This window comes from Onychostruthus taczanowskii, unplaced genomic scaffold (assembly GCF_017590055.1).
Source record: "Onychostruthus taczanowskii isolate IOZ18803 unplaced genomic scaffold, ASM1759005v1 scaffold3, whole genome shotgun sequence".
NCBI lineage: Eukaryota > Metazoa > Chordata > Aves > Passeriformes > Passeridae > Onychostruthus > Onychostruthus taczanowskii.
In genome coordinates, this window is record NW_024500349.1 from 1,263,087 (window position 1) to 1,283,700 (window position 20,614).

At 39.2% G+C, this 20,614-nt stretch overlaps 1 protein-coding gene across 5 annotated transcripts in view; it reads left to right on the forward strand.

Moving 5' to 3' along the window:
• SLC25A13 (solute carrier family 25 member 13) overlaps nt 1-20,614 on the forward strand; it is a 98,303-nt gene that overhangs the window by 29,156 nt on the left and 48,533 nt on the right. For all 5 annotated transcript variants that reach the window (XM_041408834.1, XM_041408833.1, XM_041408835.1 and 2 more), the window contains 2 exons: nt 6,499-6,614; nt 20,280-20,419. In XM_041408834.1, coding sequence (XP_041264768.1) covers nt 6,499-6,614; nt 20,280-20,419 — 256 coding nt within the window. The remainder of the gene's footprint in view (nt 1-6,498; nt 6,615-20,279; nt 20,420-20,614) is intronic.

Consider the following 20,614-nt stretch of genomic DNA (forward strand, 5'->3'; position numbering starts at 1 on the left):
AAATTACATGGCTTCAAATCCGTTTTTAATAAGAAGATTGAGAACATAATCCATACCTTGTGATTTGGATCTCCCTCACAGAAGCTGGTGTCAGGAAGAACAAAATGTAAAACTGTAGCCTATGTGAACTTGTTGACAAGTTGGAATTTCGTAACTTGGCATGATCTTGTAAGAGTTTTGCGGTGTAGTATTGAGGCTTCTAATTGCTGCTTTCTGCCGTGGGTAAGGATTGTTTCTGTAATCCACACTGTGCAGTGACAGTTCGTAACGTGTCTTTGGAGAGTCTCTTCTGGTATTCAGGCTGTCTTCCTGTTTAGCTAATATGTGAAAGAATGGAGAAAGTTTGGAAAGTGATTAGCATCCATCTCCCTAACATGACATTGCAGCATTTTTTGCCATGTTGCTCAGTGTTTGTACCTTGTTCTCCTGGTGTTTAAAGTAATTTGCAGAGTAATCATCTGAGGCAAGAGTCAGCTGCTTTTTGGTTCCTGTAATGAAATCTCCTCAAGACAGCAACGGGACTATTGGTCTTCTCCTACTGTATGTTGCCAACTTGGCAGTCCAGAGCTCCTAGTTCTACAGTGAAGCACAAACCAGCTTTTGTTGGTGTTCATTTTTAATAGGCTTGTCAGTGTTTAGGGGCTTACACACGGTTAAGGTCATGAGAATCTGTTCAGTAATTTAGCATTATTTCTATTATAAAATAGAAGCTAGTTTGCAAGAGCAGTGACAAGTTAATTTTGTTACAGTGTTAGTGACTTAAAGTAGTGCATTTCTGAAAATACTGCTAGGCTATTTCCAGAAACATTTATCCACTGTCTTGGATCCCTCTTTTGCGCTGAAGAAGCAGCTGTTGTTCATGACTGTTGAGCATGACCAGTTGTCACTGAAAGGGTCTGAGCCTCCACCAGGGCTGTTGCTAGCACTCTTTAGAATGCTTTTTAATTTTTTCTGGTTTTGGTCACAAGTTAGGTATACGTACCAAGTGTAATCAGTGTGAAGTACTTGACTGGGTAAGTACACAGGTAAAAGGCAGACAGCACAAGGACTTCAGACTCACTGGCAGGGCGTTTAGATGGGCAAAGATTTTCTTACCCAAGGGCTGAAGAAGTTCTGAGTGTGAAATGAAAAGAACCATAGCTCTTACATACAGTCTCACAGTGGTTACTATAGACAAAATCTCATGTAAGTCTAGCCCAGTTCCTGCATTGCCAGAGATTGAGGATTTGAGGGTCTACATGAGCTGCTGTTGTGACAAAGGTACGAGACCTCTTAAGGCATACTCTGTTGTTCAATGAATATCCGTTGCCATGGGAGCAGGTTTTGCCTCCATCTTAAGCCAGGGCAGAGTTTATTTGATGGTGGGCTTTTCTGCTGTTCTCATATGGAGGCATGTTTTTAAGGGTTTTTAAGTATTTCCTCTAAGAAAAGGAAATACTTTCCTTGCCAGAGAAACCTTTCAAAGTAGTCAACTGGTAATAACATAGATTTTAATAAGTGTTATATTGGGTGGTTGTTGTTCGTATGAAACAGATTGAGGAGCCTGGCTTAAGCCTCTCACTCCTAACCTTAGTTTAAAAAAGAAAACCCAAAAAACAAAAAAGAAGGCTTCATTTGGCCTCAGTTGGATCAGAAATTTCCCCAAAATGCAGTAGCTTTCTAAAGGCCTATCAGCAATAGGCCAGGTATTTTCCATCCTGCCTAGTGTAATATAATTTTTTAGATTTTTGTTGTACTTTTAAACATCTGCCTACCAAAATAAGTATTTACTGCATGTCTCTGTTTGGACTGTAGTAACTAACACTTTACTAAGAAATACCATATGCTTTATTTTTAGAAAGGACAAAGTATTCAAAAATAATACTTAGAAATGCCAGCATTTTCCATTATTATTGGATATAAATTTATCCTCTAATGCACCAATTTACACTATACTTAGTTTACCTAGCTTGCAGTGTAAAATAATATATGTAGCTTCAATTTGTGTCCCATTATGTTACCATGTTTAAATTGCTGATACAGTAAAAACATCTGCATTGATTTCTGAAGAAAACCTCTTCATCATTGCATTTGTATGTATTATTACAGCAGGTAATAAAACGCAGGTGGGTTTTTTCTTTGCGTGGCTACATGCAGACTTTCTCTGGTGGGAATGTGTTGTGTCTATGGAGTATCCAAATACCATGGGTGTGAGCCTGGAAGACAGGAGAGAGTAGAAATAGTGGTTTTGCTGCACCATACTCTGTTGTTACATTTAGAATGGTGCTCTTCTTTGTGGATGCTTTTAAAATATCAGGGTTTGAACCCTCCTGAATAAACTGTACAGTATTGGCACTGGTAATGAGGATGTGAAGGTGAAGGAAGACTTTGACTTACTTGGGTGGAATATCTTCAAAACTGAAATAAAATTTCGTAAACATTTCAGCTTCATTTCGTTGTGCTGTTAAAATCACTAGGTTTTTCTCTGCTTTTGTAACGTAAATGACTACTTGTTTAGGTATATGAAATAACTCTTAAGTAGTATATTGAAGTCCACGTTAACATGTGCTGTTTAATGACACCTAATGATATTCACTGGAGGGTTATGCTAAACCCAAAAGGGTGATGCTAAACCAGAGAGAAAACATGTTACCCAGGCAACTACCCTTGTGCAGTATAGAGAAGTGAGCATATGGCTATGTAGTACACATTTTTTTCAGCTTCTTTAAGCATTAAGAATCACACGTGTAATTGACTGAAAAATTACTGCTCAGTTACTGTATTGTATGGTCATAATAGAAGTAAATGAATACGTCGTCGTTAGAATGGATCTGTTGGGAATCACTAGCAGGCTAGTCTACTTAGGGAGCAAAAATACAATAAGAAGAAAATAGCTGGTTTAATTAACATGTAAAAATTGGGTTAATTTGAATTCAGCTGGCACAGCAGATATTAATGTCTCTTCTTTAACAGTCTCGCTAGAAATACACAATTTGCACACTTTAAATCTTCCTAGTTCTATGAATAATTGTTTTAAAAAATGGATATAGGGTTTTTCTAAGCATTTATCTGTGACTTATTAGGGGGGTTATTGCTTCCAAGTACTAAAAAAACATGCTTCTACTAGTATAAAATCTAGTAGCAGTGTTAATACATGGAGTTTTAATCAAACCCAGGCCTAGTAACATAGCATATGTTCTTAACATGGTGCTGGGATTCTGCTGGGATAGGTGCTGTATTTCTTTTCTGTGCTGTAATCACTGTATTGTGAACTGTTGGTAAGGACACGTGCAGGTTGTTTCACACAAAAAAGCAGCTTTACCAAAATGGTGTTGACAGAGATTTTACATTTATAATTCCAAACAATCCTATTCTAGAGTCTTGTCACCTGCTGTTCTTTTTGTTTTTTAATGTGTGCATGTATTGTAATCTTTGGAACAGAACTCAGTGGAGTACTCTTTGGATCTGTTTACTGTTCTGTCAGGTATGTAGCCAATAATAATAAATAAGAATAGCTTTTTATAGCTGGTAAGTCACATTGTAACAGTAAATATTCATCAATACAAAACTGAGTAGGTTATGATATATTGGTTTAAAATTAAATGAAATGTTACTTCCGGAAAAAATTTCTTTTGTCTTAGAAGGGATGGAAGTTTTCTTCCTTTGAAAGCCTATGTAGTCTGTGTCTAACAGTGGGGAGTACTGAGAGCTCCCAAGGCATTTAAAGGACTGATGGATTGCTCGTGTGCTAACGTGTGATATGTAACAAGGCACAGATTTCTTTGCCAGTAAAGCTTAAGGCATTCCTATATGTTTGCTGACATCCTTAATTTTGAGTTTAATCTTAAGAATACCTGAGGAGTTTTCTTTTTATTTACTTTTTGCACTATGTTATGATTTATGGTGACAAGCTCTCAGAGTTAATTATTTGTTAGGCCATTTCATACTCTACATTTCTTTTATTTTTGTTTGTTGCAGGTATATTGAGAGAGGTAGTGTAGAACAGCGTTTAGGCCTTCTCTGTGCTGTGCTTCTTTAAAAGAAATGTCTTCTTTTATTATTCTTCTCAATCTTCTCATGAGAACATGTTCCTCATGGAAATTGGCTTGTTACTCTGTGAATGTTTGGCTGCTGATGTGCAGCAAGCACATTTCAAGTGTTGATCTAGGAAAGACAGTAGATGCAATCTTTTAAGACTTCAGCAAAGCTTATGGTACTGTCGTAGTGTCCTTCTGGACAAAATGTCCAGCACACAGCTGAATGGCCCAGTTATATGATGGGTGAGTGACTGGTTTACAGGTCAGGCACAAAGGGTTACAGTGAATGAGGTGACATCAGGCTGGCAACCTGTCACTAGCAGAGCTCTGCAGGCTCCGTCTTCAGTCTTGTGCTCTTCAACATCTTCATAAGTGACCTTGATGCAGGACTCATAGGAGTACTAAGTAAGTTTGCCAGCTGCTGACATCCTCAAGGGCAGAGAGACCCTGCAGAGACACCTCAGCAAATTAGGGAGATAGGCATTCACCAAGTGTTTAACAAGGGAAAGTGCCAGATTCTGCACCTGGGGTGGAACAACCCTGGATATAAGGAGACTGGGGAATGAGAGGCTGGAAAGCAGCACTGTGAAAGGGACCTGGGAGTCCTGGTGGACAGAAAGTTAAATATGATTCAGCAGTGCCCTGGCAGCCAGGAGAGCCACCTGTGTCCGGGGGGGCATCAGGCACAGCATCACCAGGCAGGCAAGGGAGGGGATTGTCCCGCTCTGCTCTGAGCTGGGGTGACCTCACCTTGAATAATGTGTGCAGCTTTGGGTACTGCAATATAAAAAAGACATTAAGCTGCTAGAGACTGCCCAAAGGAGGGCAGCAAAGATAATGAAGGGCCTTGAGAGGAAGCCATATCAGATGTGGCTGAGGTCACTTGGTCTGTTCAGTCTGGAGGAGACTGAGGAGAGACCTCATTGTGATTTCAACTTCCTCACAAGGGAAGAGGAGGGGCAAGTACTAAACTCTTCACTCTCGTGACCAGTGTCAGAATTCAAGCAAACAGCATGAGACTGAGTTCAAGGAGGTTTAGATTAGATATCAAGAAAAGGTTTTTCAGTCAGAGTGTGGTTGGGTACTGGACAGGCTTCCCAGGGAAGTAGTCACAGCACCAAGTCTGCCTGAGTTCAGGAAGGACAATCCTCTCAGGTACATGGTGTGACTCTTGGGGATGGTCCTGCCAGGAGGTGGACTCCATGATCCTGATGGGTCCCTTCCAACTCAGCATAATCTCTGAATTCCCGTAAAACAGGTGACTGGATATTGCTGTATAGTCATGGGTAATCATAACTTGCTGGAAAAAAATATCTTTTCCAACTTATTCAAACTGTTAGTTCTTCACTGTTATTGCATACATTCATTGAACTGGCTGCAGTGTCACTTTGGATCCAAGTCCTAAGGATCTAGTTAATTTCCATTAAAAATTCCCTGGGTTTGTGTGTACACTGAATTTTGCGCTTTTCAGAAATAATCCTTGTTCCCCAGCTGCTGCCACATGAACCCATTAAAGCTACGTGCCTGCTACACTGACATAAAGCAGCCTGAGAGACAGCAATCTTAACTATCCCAGACTGCTAGCAGGCCCTGCCACTACATATTTGAAGATGATTTTAAACTCTACAGCCTAGACATTAAAGAAGCAGGAGAAAGAAGAGTAGTTGGTCTTTGCCTCTTTAAGAATAGGAGTTTGATCTCCATTTGAACTCTTGGGTGTGATGCTGAGAAATTAGAATGTTCAAGGTCTTTGCTGTTACCAAACCTACTGCTGGAAACAATGCCATGTTGTCTAATTATGTATTTCTGCTTATGAACTAACTTCTGGAAGGACAACTCTGCTTTTATCTATGCCCTACTACTGTGCTAGCACATTAGGAACCGGGCTGTAATGAAGAATTTGAATAAACTGCTCTTGGGCTGAGGAAGAACATGCAGACTACTGATTGAAATTTGTGACTCAACATGCAGGACTGGAGGGCTGTGATGGATGACTAATAAGTTGCAAGCAAGCAGATAAGGCATTCTGATCGGTTCCTTCTGAAGTGAGTGGCAGCATGTAGGTCTTGAATGGATTTGCTTTCCAAAAGTGCTAAGTACTGAGTCTTGAGGGAAGTTACTCATGTCTTTATTGGCCCTGTCTTGCCAGTGGAGGGAGGTAGGCTTCCCCAGAGGGCAGTTCAGTTAGACATTAAAGCTGAGGTGAGTAGCCATGCTGAGTGTTTTGCTTATTTTATGTTGTGTTGTGACTTGCCGAGAGGAATAATGCTTTGTTCAACAGACATTTCCGTTTAGTGATATAAAGGCTTCCTGACAGCACTGGGGATAGGGCATTTTAGGATAAATTTTAATCCCTACTGAATACATTTTGAACATATTTTCATTGTGGTCTTATTTATTTTGTATAATCAATATTGTATTGTATTTCAGTTTTTTGTGAGCAAGTTGGTTTCATAGCTATTTTTTTTCCTTCGTCCTTTAGGTTGATATCCTTTCAAGAGTTTGTGGCATTTGAATCAGTCCTGTGTGCTCCAGACGCATTGTTCATAGTAGCCTTTCAGCTGTTTGACAAGACTGGCAAAGGAGAAGTTACTTTTGGTAAGGCATTCTTAAATGTGCATTCTTGATGTAAAAATCCGTACCTATGCCAAACTCTGTTTCACCTCCTGTTACTGTAGGGAGACAGTGGTTGGTAGCAGAACTACAATGCCAACAACAATTCCAAGCGACTTTATGCCTGCACTTTTTTAATCATTTATGTGTGCAAAGTATGAAGCCAAGGTCATCGTCATCATCATCATCATCATCATCATTTTCTCTGGAGGACTGGTCACTTCTCTTTTTCTCTTCCCCAACTTGTGCAGGTCCATACCAGCATACTTGTGCAGGTCCAGACCAGCAGTGATAGGTGACCATAGGAAATTATTATAAAACTGCAAGGAAGTTGCCAGAAGACCTGGGTGAATGTTGAGTTTGAAATCATTACCCTGAATTATTTTTTGTTGAAATTGGCTATATTTCAAGCTGGCTGACTTCTAAGGCTTAAAACTGTATTCTGTGAGATTTTACAGTATTTAATTCATTATTACATGCCCTCTGCTGTTCCCTCCCCCTGTAAAGTTCAGCTGTGCATTGGGAGTGTGATGCTTGCCCTGATAATGAGATACACTCAGGCCAGTTTAAAACTTGATTAAGAGGACTGTTTCTTTCTAGATATCCTAGAGATAGCTTTTGATATCTGCAGGATTATCTCCGACCTGCCTAATGATAAGGGCCATTCAGTCTGAAAGAAGGATTTGGATTTTAGCCCTTTGGACTAATTTATGATATTGAGCTTGCACTTGAAAAAGTATGGGGAATTTTTTTGCTGAGTACCTACACTAAAATTGCTGTTTCTAATCTGCTACATTTGGACATGGTTATTCCTGTATATCAAGTTTTATTCTTTGGTTGTTAAACAGTTCTAAGTAAATGGGAAGTTTGATAATATTGGCTCTTTTGTCTTTCTGAAATATATGTTTCACACATCCATTGTGTTTTACTCATATTTCCCAGACATGTCTTATGCTCAGCTAAAAAAGCCCTTCTCTTTCCATTTGAACTAACAAGATTGTGTAACCATTGCTTGAAACATCATTGTATTCTTCCTGCCTTCTCAAAAAATATGTATTTGAAGCTGCGGCTGGTGAGAAGACTTGCTGTCTCTTCTTGTGTTTCTTTTGTTTTTTATTATTTTGGTAGTGTGTTGAGGGTGTGAAAGATGTGGTTTTTGTTTGCAGTATTTCAGAAGTTACTAGAGATGCTAGAGGATTCTCAGAAAAAAATTCTGCAGATCATAACCTTGATGAAGGAAGTACTTTGTGCCTAACATTTTTATTGTATGTATATGGACAGAGAAGCAGTGAGAGGTGCCATGCTTTTAAAACAGGAGGGAATGCATATTTTACCAGGGTTTTGTTCCAGTGAGGGCAGACCAGAGTTCCTGGAATGCCTGTGATGTGCAGTTTCTTGTCTGCGTCAGAGCCCCTGGTTGCTTGCAGCACTCATTAATAATCTAGGAAGAACTGTACTTGTTTGATCTGAATGCTGAATCAGTTCAACTTAACTTTTTAACTCTTGGCATTCTTGTTCCTATTTTTCCTGCTGTCAAATGCTTCTCTTGGGGTTTGACACAGTGAGTCAAAGGATTTGTTCGGCATTTGAAGTCCATTGAAGTCCTTCTAGTGATGAGAGAAAATCCCATGCCAGACTGTATTTAAGGTATTTGAAAGAGGAGATATGCCAACATTGGCAGAACCTCAGATAGCTTTTGTTTAATTCCTTCATCTCCCCTTTTGAAACCATAGATGTATTTGTAACTTCTGTGTAGTACCTTGTGGCTACCACCCCAGTAACTGCCTGGACTGGGGAGAATGGAAGAGCTGTCTCAGTGTTGTGCATTCTCAACAGAAATGGTTGACCTTTAGACAAGGCTAGTTTCTTATTTTATATCATGAGGAGAAAAAAAGAGCTTTATTTTCCTGCTATTATTAAAAAAACACTAATATTTTCATAAATGCATTGTTAAAATGCTATCTTGTAACTTAGTCACGCATCTTTGAGGCTAATTATGAGATCTTTTTCCATTCACTTGAATGAGGGTGGTATCAAGTCCTTATCAAGGTTAGGAGACTTAAATAGGAGTTTTGTATACTGTGGAATTACAGTGTGAAAGGAGCAGAAGAATAGGGAAAGGATAATTTTTCAGTATACTGCTGTTAGGTGTAGTATCTCAAGGCTCTCATTTTAAGTCTCTGTCTCATTTTATTGTTGTAAAGAAACAGCATGGCTTATCTGTGCAGTCATTTTTTTTTTCTGTATACTAAAATAATGATATAAATATTTTAGCTTATACCAAGCAGAATAGTTCCCAGCAGTGAATTTCACATTTTTGACCATGGAAATCCGTCCAACTCTTACTCTTTCACAGGTGCACTTGGCTTGGCATCTTTGTTAAAGGAATTAATAATGAGCTTTATGCCAATGAACTTTTGCACTGAAGGTGAGATCCAGGCTGTAGATACTCAGAGAAGTATTCTGGATAAAGAAGTTCCAATTTAACACTTTGCACTTACTTCTCTTGAAAAATGCAGCACTGTTACTTTAGCTTTTGGATTGGAAATAAATTTGCATTTTAGTCGTATGTTGACATCTCTACAATTTTAAATGTTTCATTTCTTTAAAGTGGCAAGTTAACTGTACCTGGTTCTTTGACAGAACTATTACCTATTTAAAAGGGCTGATGTGCAAGCAGTGTGGGTACATGGAGGGTGGGAAGTATTTCTAGTTTATTGCTTTTTGAGGTGAATTAAATGGCCACTAGTAAATTAGTGGCTAGTGGCTGGTTGAGACTACACCTGGCCATTGCATCATGTTGTAGATTTACTTTCTGCTGAAGTGTCAAAGCTTTGACAGTTTGTAAGGAGTTAAAGCTCTCAGCAGGAAAGTTTAAATTCGAGGCAAAGAGCAAACCATTGCTTCTTACTGTTGAGTGTTGACAGGCACATAAAAGCTGATAATGTAAGTCCAGGGGTTTAAGAGACTTAGTTGAGTTGCTTTTTTGTCGTGTGACTGTATTTTAATGCCTCATTAAAGAAGCAGAGCCCTTTGAAATTCTTTACTAGATGGCATTTATAAAAAGGTGAGAGGGTTGCATAAAAAAGTGTTTAAAAATGAAGCATTGTAACCATCATCTTTAATTTTGCATGGGTAAAATAAATGATGGTACCTAACAGTTCTGAGCTGTGAATAACACAGCAGTGATACCCAGGAACTGGAACTTACCTTTTCTAATACCAGTTCTCACAAGCCCTAGTGTAGGGCAAAATAGGTGTTGTCCATGTTGATTTTACTAAGGGAGTAAGGAAAGGCAAAATAAGAGCTGTGGTTGCCTGAGTCTGTGCTGCCAACCATTGTTGAACCTGCTTTAAAGATTTTAATTCTGATTTGTATTAAAGAAGAATTACCCACCAGACAGAAATTCTTGCTCTTGTACTTAATGAAAAATGGAGCTGTGGTATAGTGTGTGGTTTTATGGTTTTGGTTTTCTTTTCTAGGCGTCCTCTAGTTCAATCTGAAGCTGTTTCAAAATGGATGCTGTGTTGTGCTGCTTTGAGAAATATGAGTATGCTGTAAAATATCAGTCCTTTAATTAAAAAAAACCCAAAACAACAACCTCCCCCCCAAAGCCAGCAAAAACATGAAGGAAATTGGGAACCCAGTCCCCAAATTTTTGTCTGTTAAGTACAGCAGCTGCAGATTTGAGCACTGTATTTTGTTTTTGTCTTTAAACAAAACTTTATTGGCATGCAGACAGCAGCTCTTGTGGGTCTCTGCTTCTTTTATTAATTATATCAGTACATTTGTTAGATAAACACATTAATTAAGGATATCTTACTAAGTGCTCCTGCTAGCAGATACCTGATACTTGAATTACCTGAATACTTGTTTGTAAACTTTCTAAAAGGACATAGCTCTTAAGAGAAGTTTAAATAGCTCCACAGCTATTGTGATGAGCTTCAGAGTTTTTTTTCCTCTATGATAATGCTCTGATCTTTTTTTAATATACAAAGAATTATTACCAGAGTTTCATAATTGCTTTCATTACCAAAGAATTAACTTCTGATTGTGGGACATAGCTCTTGCTTTCGTTACAGAGGATTACTTGTTTTATGCTTTGCGCTGCAATTGCTTGTATGACTTGGTTGTTTTTATGGAATCTGTAATTCTTTTTATCTCTTGCACAACACCTAGACTAGTGATGTCCAGCCTGATACACTGAACACCATGTAAAGCAATGAAAAGCTAAATCTGAACCAACAAAATAAATTGCTGTAGCTGTAAGCTTTGATCTCTTGATAAACTGCAGTATTTAGTATTTATCAGTGATACTTCCATTGCTGGTTCAAATTGCCTTGAAACCAGTTGTAGCTAGTGATGTGTTAGCTTACACATCACAGCTTCACCTATACAGTGAAGCATTTGCTGATTTATGAATGACAGCTGCCTAGATATGATGAATCCAGTGGCAACATTGCAGATGTGAAATCTGTTCAGTCTCTGATTTATTTGTTGTTTGTACAATGTTGGCTTTTGCACAAATAATTGCCAGTTTAAATTTAAAAAGGATGTGAATTAGACTTGTTAGTATATTTATTTTCTTCAAAACAATTTTTGAAATCTTCTCAGACTGTTTTTTGAGAATTTCATTTCTAGACATATGTCAGCTTGGCAAGTTTTTGTTTTGTTTTTCTCTTTTAACTAAAGTGTTATATAACCAGGCAGACTTGGATGCAAGCATCTTAAGTAAAAGAGAGCCTGTTAGGATACAAAGTGAATCTGTCGTCCTAAATATTAGGAGAAGCCTTGTCCTATTATTCTGTTTGGTTTCATTTGGTCTAGAAAATGCAGTTGAGTTTTCTGCATCGTCCAGAACTGAAATTCAGTGTTTCAGTTTGTTCTTTATTGTTGGTTTTGTTTTGTTGTTTTGTTGGGGATAGTAAGAGAACCATCAAACAATTCAGACTGGAAGTGGCTGTGGCAGCCATATGGTTCAAATCCTTGCAGCACCACCATCAAGACCAGTTGCTCAAGGGGGAATATCTAATCAATGTTTTAAATAATCTCTGAGGCTGGAGACTCTGCAACCTCTATGAGCAAGCATTTCCCAGAGTTTGATCACTAATAAACTGAATTGCTGATGGCTGGTAGGGATTGCCAATGTTCCAGCTTGCATCCATTGCCTCTCGTCCTTCCACTGTTCATCTCTGTCTTCCCTTCATCTGTTGGGTAGCTGTAGACAGCATTGAGCTGCTCCTTTACAGCTCCCCTCTCCAGGCTAAGAAAACCCCACTCCATCAGCCTCTCTCTGCATGTCACATGCATCATCCCCCAGCTGCCTTGTGTGGAGAAAATAGAAGTGATGTTCTGTTTGTGTTAGCAGGTTGTGCTGTTTTACCTTGGTGAAAGTGATCTGTTTTTTTTGGTTTTTATTAATTGTTATTATTACTCAGGGCAAGAGGAGTAGATTTATTTTTTATGCCCACAGGGGGCCTAGTGCTTTTCAAACTTGAAGTCTTAGGGTGCTGACAGTTTGTTGCTAACTTCTAATGAGGCCAGGAAAGGTAATAAAAAATGTAAGGGTGTTGGTAGTGAACTGAAATTATGGATAGCCACAGTTCAAGTAGAAATATTTTTAAGGGATTGCATTCTGGAAAATTTCTGAAGACATTTTAAGTAAGCAAATTATGTAATATTCCATGTGTAAATTCCTGTTATTTCCCCTTCCATACAGCAGAGACAGAAAAAGCAGACAAGCTTGAATCCAGAGTCTTACTTGATGAGGGTGATGGTACTTTTGGAAAGAGCCTACTTTTTTGCTTCTTGCTTTCATTTTTTTTATTTTTTTTGGTGGTATTTTCAGTATTTAACACAGGTAACAGAAGTGCACAAGTATGCTGTATGAATATGTCATGAGAAATTAGTAGTTTTCAGAAGTGACAAGGGCACAAACAACCAGAGGAGGGGGAAGGTAAGAGGATAACAAAGACAACAATTTCAGCAGATTTGTGAAGTTGAAGCTTATAATGGATTTTTTTGATTGGGAAAAATCATGAAGGCACAAGCATGTTCTGTATGATAATGTTTTTGTTAATGTGAAATTAATCTGCAAGACTGCTCTGTCCTTGTTGAAAAGTTTGGCTAGGGCAATGAATTATGTTCAGTAGCTAGTGTCTATCTCCTAAAAGAGAATGCATGCTGAACATTTTTTAGGATTGGTACTGGATTTTATGGTTTGCTGCAGGCATTTTGGGGGATCTGTTTGGTTGTTGTATTCTTTAAAGTCTACTTACAACATTTGAAAGATGTTTATTTACCAATACTGGTCTTCATCTCACCTCTGTGCACAACAGGTGCTGTACAGCCTTTTTTGCTTCTTCCAGCCACAAAATGGTTGTGGCTCCCATCAGAACAGAAGTGACCAGTTTTAGTGAGAGACTCCAGGCTCCTGCTTCTCCACCCTGCTGTGGCTGCCTCTGAGGATGCTGGCACTCCACTGGGGCTGTCACAGTACAATCTTTTTAAATGCCTGAGGGTGTGCCAAGTGTTAACCAGTGCATTTTTGAAGAGCAGCTCAACCAGTATCATAAGCTTTTGCTTCTCACAGCTGGACTCCAGATGTTGGTATGTTATCTGGAGGAGAAAAAACCAATTTTTTAATATATATGGACTTTTTTTGCACTTCTTTAATTATTAGCTTTTATTACGAAAAGAACTACCCTGATTTTTGGAACTTTTTAAGTGATATATGAGTGTTTTCTGAACGACTGAATGTAGATACATGGGAATATCAGATTGTAGTGTGTGTTGTATGGTATCTTGTCAGAGATCTGAAGAACTGCTTGGAAGATGTTCAGTGGGTTAAAAATCCTCTTTATGGAAGACCAACTGTAGATTTGCACAATTTGCTATAATGGCTCCAATTTTAAAAGATAGATGTAACAGAGAGCACTCCCAATTGGTGGGGTAGTTCAAGAATACTACATGCTCAGATGGCTAAAATATTGTGCTTTCTGCTGCTACTTCATGCTACTTGAAAAAAAATAGGTGTGGGAAAGGTGGGAACACACCAATTTGAGAGACAGTTTCAACTGTATGAGGTCGCTCTTTGGTTAACAGAGTAACTCTTTGGTAAACTGAGGGTCAGCCATCTGTATATCCTGTTGGAATAAAAAGTCCAACACGATTACTACGCAGCACTTGGGGGGGCACCAAAAGCTTCTACACCAGAACATATTTTAAACTGTGTCAGGAGCTGTATATCACTTTAAGCTTGTTTTTTATTAAGATTTTTCCCCATCCCATTTTCAAACTGGCCTGGAATTGCAGATTAGTTTCTACTTCAGCAAGTTCTAGGAGCCAGAAAAGTGTTTTGTTATTACAGATTTTAATATGAAATTTCAGTTAGCAAAATACACATATTTTTGTGGTGTGTGTAATTTAGTTTTCTAAATTGGAAAATTTGCTGTTACCTAGCAGTTAATGACTATTTTTTCCTAACATTTGGAATTCAGGACCTGATTTAAGAAGCTGATAAAAGAAAACAAAACTGAGAATATGTTGGAAGTGCTCAAAGTGAAAATTACAGTTTAGATAGGTTTGAGGGTAGATAGTTAGACATTTTAATTGAACTAAAATAGTTTTCTCCTAATACAGTGCTGTTGTGGGAGTACATTTTTTTCATGTATTTGAAATTGAAGTATTTAAGTGAGGGAAAATGTGTGTTAATGCTTTGCAAGAAAGTGATTTTTTTTCTATCATCTATCTAAGCAAAATAGCTGTTAAAGACATAGAGGTTCCAAGTCTATGCTGGAAAGTAAAGTGTAAAGTTCATGGTTATTTCTTTGATTCAGAAGTTTGCTTTTATCACTTTGGTTCGTATATTAAATTGCTGTAGGAAACAAAGATGTGAATTCTGAAGTAAAATATTTATAGCTGGACAGCTACAGTGAAATTAGTCTCTGCCAGTGCAAAAAAAAAAGGTTTTTGTTCTGTCTACATTTGAAAAATCTGCTTGCAAAATAAATAGTTTGAAAGAATTTCAGATTTAATATGTCAGATACTTGTGGGTGATACCCAGTAAAGATTTTAGTAGCTTGTTCTGTTAAGTGACTTTCCTTAGGCAACAAAATACAGTGGAATAATGACTTTTAGAGTTTTTCTTTTAAAATCTAAAATTTGTAAGTCCAAATTTCACTTGGAGAGTATTGGTGGTCCTTGTTGTGTCAAGTGCATCTGTAGTTATTCCAAAGCATGCTTTATTTCTATTTTACTTCTTAATCTTAGGGAATGCAATGTCATAGGAATGAAAATGGAATGGAATCACAGGAATGAAAATGTGAATGCAGCATGCTTGTTTGTGCAATAAGCATTTAAACAGACATATCAGTATACTGCAGAGAAGAAGGTCCCCAGGACTTAAAGGACCCAAAACCCCACTGTAAAGCAGCAGGCAGATCACCTGGAGGGAAAATAAAACAACTCTTTCATGCGGTGATCAGAAACGAATGACAGGGTTGCTGTTTTTTAGTTAGAGACCGTGGAGGGACAAACAATTACTGGTTTTAGAACCTTGCAATTTATTTTAAAGTTGAGTTTCAAAGTTGAATTTTTTTAAAAGATTGATAAAAGCAAGAGCATGGATTTTTGAAAATGTTTAAAATCTCCAACCTGTTTCTTGTTTTGCTTTCTGACAGCTCTGGTTCAAGCAATGCAAACACACAAATGGTTGTATCTTTTGCTAGCTCCAGATTGATTTTGTGCTGTTATGGCTCTTGACATTGAAGCCTTAACATTTTGCTTTTTTAGAACTAAAGCAATTAAACAGTGTTCTGAACTGGATTTTAAAGCTTCCATTTATAAAAATACTTGTTTATGATCAAAGCACAGTTGCCCAGAGAAGTTGTGGAATCTCTGTTGTTGGAGGTATTTGCAGAATGACAGATTGGGTCAGGTTGGAAGGGACCACAGTGGCTCATCTGGTCCAACCTTCCTGCTCAAGCAGGGTCATCCCAGGGCACATGGCACAGGATTGTGTCCGGATGGTTTTTGAGTATCTCCCGTGAGGGAGACTCTGCAGCATCTCTGGCCAATCTGCTTCAGTGCTCAGACACCCATGCAGTAAAGAAGTTCTTCCTTGTGTTCGGGTGGAACTTGCTGATTAAACAGTACTGGGACCAGTGTTGTACCTTGGGGAACGCCACTAGTGACAGGCCTCCAACTAGACCCTGTGCACTGATTGTGACCATCTGGGATTTCAGTGTTCCCTTACTCTGATGTCCTGAGTCAGAAATTCATGAGGGGGTATTCAAAACTCATCTGGCCATGGCCCTGAGCAGCATCTTCTGGTTGGACTTTCTTTGACTGGTGGCTGGACTCTATGAAATCCAGATGTCCTTGCCATTACAAATTATTGTCCAGCTCTGAAACAGGTTCCTTTAAAAAAAAAAGTCTAAACAGACATCATAGCTCCTGGCTACTGAAGTACACCTCAGCTTCTCTGTGTTTTGCTGTGTTTAGTTAAGTGACTTGTGGATAGCTGTGGAACTTCCAGCTGCAGGTTTAATGCAAAACTACATTTTTTTCATTGTCGATTTTTTATTTTAATACTGAACTTAGATGATTAGGAGATGACACTGTTAGAACTGAACAGTAACTTGGAGTGAGGTCTGGTACATAATTGGATACCTTTTGATGGTTAAATCACAGGCTAAAACACTTTATATTTTTTTGTGTAGTATGAATGGCTTTTAGTGTCTGAATTGGCAATCTGCCTACAGATGAGACTTGAGTCAGTGATGTGGTAGATGAATGGGTAATGAGACCTAGTTTGGGAAGACGAAGAAGACTGTTTGCTGGGCATAGGAGTTTGTGCACCATAAATGGTTGCAAAAAGGAATATGGGGTATGAGTAAAAAAGCAGTGGCAAAGTGGATACGTCTCATGCTGTCAAAGAATTGGTAGAAGCACAGTAAGCTGCCTGCACTGTATAATCCAAAATGCATTCTGTCAGAAAAGCATATGGTAGTAGTTGCCAAGTCATATTGGCATCAATATACAGTATGATTGTGAAAAGATCAAGTTGTGTGGGTTCTCTTACTGTATCTACACTAATGTGGTAGTCTGTGTTTTCCAGGTCATACGAAAAATTAAGTGCACATCTTTAACTTGGAATGTTTAGAGTGATACTTGTACTTACATGAACTTCTGAGACATGCTTGTGGCCTTTAATCTCTAAAACAGACAAGGGAATGCAAATGGTCTGGATAGAGACCTTACTATATTCCAAATTGGCTTGATGAAGTTTTCACTTTCATTGCTGTGCGTTCCTTTACCTTTTGTAATGCCAATAATTAAACATTGTATTTAGTCTGAAGTTACCATTATTTTCACTTCCTGATGTTTGGGCATGTCTTGGTCATGTGCCCTTGCAGCCCAGAAAGCCAAACGTGTCCTGGGCTGCATCAAAAGCAGCATGTCCACCAGGGTGAGGGAGGAGATTCTGCTCCTCTACTGTGTTCTGGTGAGACCCCACCTGGAACACTGCATCCAGCTCTGGGGTCCCCAGCACAGGAAGGACATGGACCTGTTGGAGCAAGTCCAGAGGAGGAAACCCATGATTAAAGCAATGGAGCACATCTCCTCTGATGAAAAGTGGAGAGAATTGTTCAGCCTGAAGAAGAGAAGGCTTTGGGGTGACCTAATTGCAGCCTTCCAGTACCCAAAGGGAGCCTACAAGATAGGAAAAGGGAGAATGGTTTTAAACTGAAAGAAAGTAGGTTTAGGTTAGACGTATGGAAGAAATTCTTCACTGTGGGGGTGGTGAGACACTGTAACAGGTTGCCCAGAGAAGCTGTGGATGCCCCATCTCTGGAATTGTTCAAGGCCGGGTTGGATGAGGCTTTGAGAAACATGGTCTAAGTGAAGGGTGTCCCTGCCTGTGGCAGGGTGGTTGAAGCTGGATGATCTTTAAGGTCTCTTTAAACCAAAACCATTTTATGATCGTATGTTTCATTTTCTTGAGATGAAATTTCAATTTTGGGCTCCAGCCTAGGAGGGTTTACAGGACACAGAGCAGGATACATTGTTCCTTCAAGGTGGCTAATGCATGATAATAAATGAAAATAAAATTACAGGGGCATATTCAAAGGAGACTGTGCAACTTTCTTATGTTAACAATTTAAAGTAAGAATTGTGTGGAGCCTTGCCCCATCAAAACAAATTTGAGACTCATTTTATACTAGCTAAGTTTCTGCTATCTCTTACCTTGCAACAGGTAAGAATGCACCTTTCTTCTCTGACAAAGGCAAATCTGGAGTCCAGCCAAACATAGCTTTTGGTAAATGATGATTCGTTCCTAATCTCATCCGCACAGTATCAGTGGCTTTCTCTGGGGAAATTCAAGATGGGATGAGAAGGAAGGAGGAAGCAGATGGACATCTGATTTCTTTGTGAATGTTTTTATTTCTCTGGAAGCAGTGGTCACTGCCAGAAAGAGACAACCTTTATTTCCTCTTGGATGAAGGCAAGACAAGCTGTCTTTTTCATGCCAGCTGCCTTCTTTGAACAAAGTCTGGCAGAAAGCAGGAACTTTATAAATGTGATCGCCAGTGACATGTGGCAAGGTGCCTTGAGCTGTGTCAGTAGGAAGCACCATAAATGAAAGACTTCAAGTAGAGGACCTCACCCTGAACCAATAGACTTTCTCTCCCACTGTCTTGAGAGCAGAATTTTGCTCCAGGAGAATGCTGGCAGACAAGATCCAAGCTGGCTGTGATGGAGCATAAGACATGAATGAACAATGGGTCTGTCCTGGGGGCATTGACTTTGCTTGGAGAAAATTCTCATAGGACATTAGGACTTGGAGTTATGAATTTTATGAATTTGAGGTTAACTGGGGTTACTCTTTCTATTTGTAGGTTAAATCCAACTTGCTCTTTCACCACTGATTTCCTGGGATCAGTGGTTGCTGTGTTTTTGAAGCTGAAACTACAAACTCGGTTGTGAGATGGGAAGAGGTTTGCAGTTTCATTTCTGCTCTCTCTGTGAAGTCTTCTTGCTTTAGAACAAGCTGTTCTTGTGGGTAATACCGTGTGCAGGGCTTTTGGGTCAGTGCAGCAGGACACATACCCCTTTCATCTCTTTGTGACTGTTTTTTTTCTGTGTCTTTATTCTTCATTTACTTGGGCTCTTCCTGACATCTTCCTGGCTCTCAGCTCTACCACTTCACTCTCACTTTTTCCTGCTTCCTTGCCTGAAAGAGGGGATTCCACCCTGGTTGTATTTCCCCAAGTCAACAGAGCTGCTGTGCCTGCCTGGCATGGACTGAACCAGAAGCCAGAACTCAACATGCACAGGAGACATGACCTCATCGCCCCAAGGAGTCAGCTCCCACCTTTGCTTGTGGCACTGGAATGAAGTGGAAGGTGGCTCCCAATCCTGCCTGGCAGGCAGAGGCTGGCTCCAGTGGGGTGATTCCCAGCTTGTTCTGAGCACAGGCAGGCACTAAGCTGTGCTGATTTCCTCAACCCCAGGCACCAGCCGTGCTTGGGAACTGGCTTACAGCTCTGCTGCTTGCAGAGACAGACAGGAGCTCGTGGTTTGGACTCCTGGTCTTTCTTCCACAAAGCGTGAAGGGAGCAGACCAGCTCCTGGCCCAGCCTGTGGGTAGGGAGTGACTCCTGGGAACCATCTCTCCATGCTCAAAGGAACGCGCAGGAGACAAGAACTGGCTCTTGGCTTGAATTGCTGGAAGAGTCATACAGCAATTAGGAGGGCAGCTGGGAACCTCTGGCCTTGAGCTTGTCTTCAGAGGATATCTTTGTCCTATTTTTTTGGCTGAGACAAAACTATTGCATTGAAGTGGGCTCTGTCTTTTGAGACAAGTACTTGCTCAGATCTCATTGCTGTTTTCATTACTTACAGTAAATGCTGTCTTGTTGCAGAAACGTATGGTCATTACTACTGATTGTGTATCAAATAGTTGCTTTTTCACAGAAACTGCTGTGTATTACCAGTCTGCCAAGTGTGTAGTAAACTGTTGCCCAGTTGTGACTACTAAATATAAAGCTTGTATTTAGGTGTGATCATCTGCCCCCCTCCTTGCAGAAAAGATTCAGATTTAAAATCTGCATAATGCTGGTCATAAGCTTTTATTCCAGCTTTCCATGTCTCCCCCCATCCCCTGTCCTGTGTCAGTGGTCCATAAGTAACTCCAGAAAAGTGGATCTTGGAATAATGGTATTTTTGTAGCTGATTTGTTTGAATGTGGAGAGCTCTGGGAAAAATTCAAAAGCATGAAATATAGTGATACAAAACTTTCATTGTTTGCAACTTGAAAAGATTATGCTGAAAATCAGTTAGCTTTAGTCATCTTTTTATAAATTGTCTTTTAATTTTAACCTTCCCTTGCTTGAATTTGAAATTTGAAATATCTGAGTTCCTTTTAATTAAATGCTCTGCATATAAAACTTCATTAATAAAAATAATAATTCAGAAACTATTTGTCAGGGTGATCATTTGGGTAAACAAAAAATACTAGGTTTGCTTTATAATATGTAACTAATTTATATGAACAATATTGCTTTCCTGTTATAAAGTATTTGTTTATATGTTTGTCTCTATTGTTATTTTATTTTATTACTAAATGAACACTTTTCTTTCCAGAGGATGCTAAACAAGTTTTTGGCCAGACCACGATTCATCAGCACATTCCTTTTAACTGGAATTCAGAGTTCGTACAGCTGCATTTTGGGAAGGATCGGAAAAGACACCTAACATACGCGGAGTTCACTCAGTTTTTACTGGTGGGTCTAATGCAGTATGGTTTGTCAAGAGTAATAAGAAGGATGCAAGAATCAAAGTATTTGCAAACGTGCCAAATACCATGCTGGTAGCAAAGTTGAAATACATACCAAGTGTAGGCTCTTAAAATCAGAGTGCTGGACTTGTATAGTATGTTGATAGATAGGATATGTTATTGGTAAAATTTTTGATTCAGG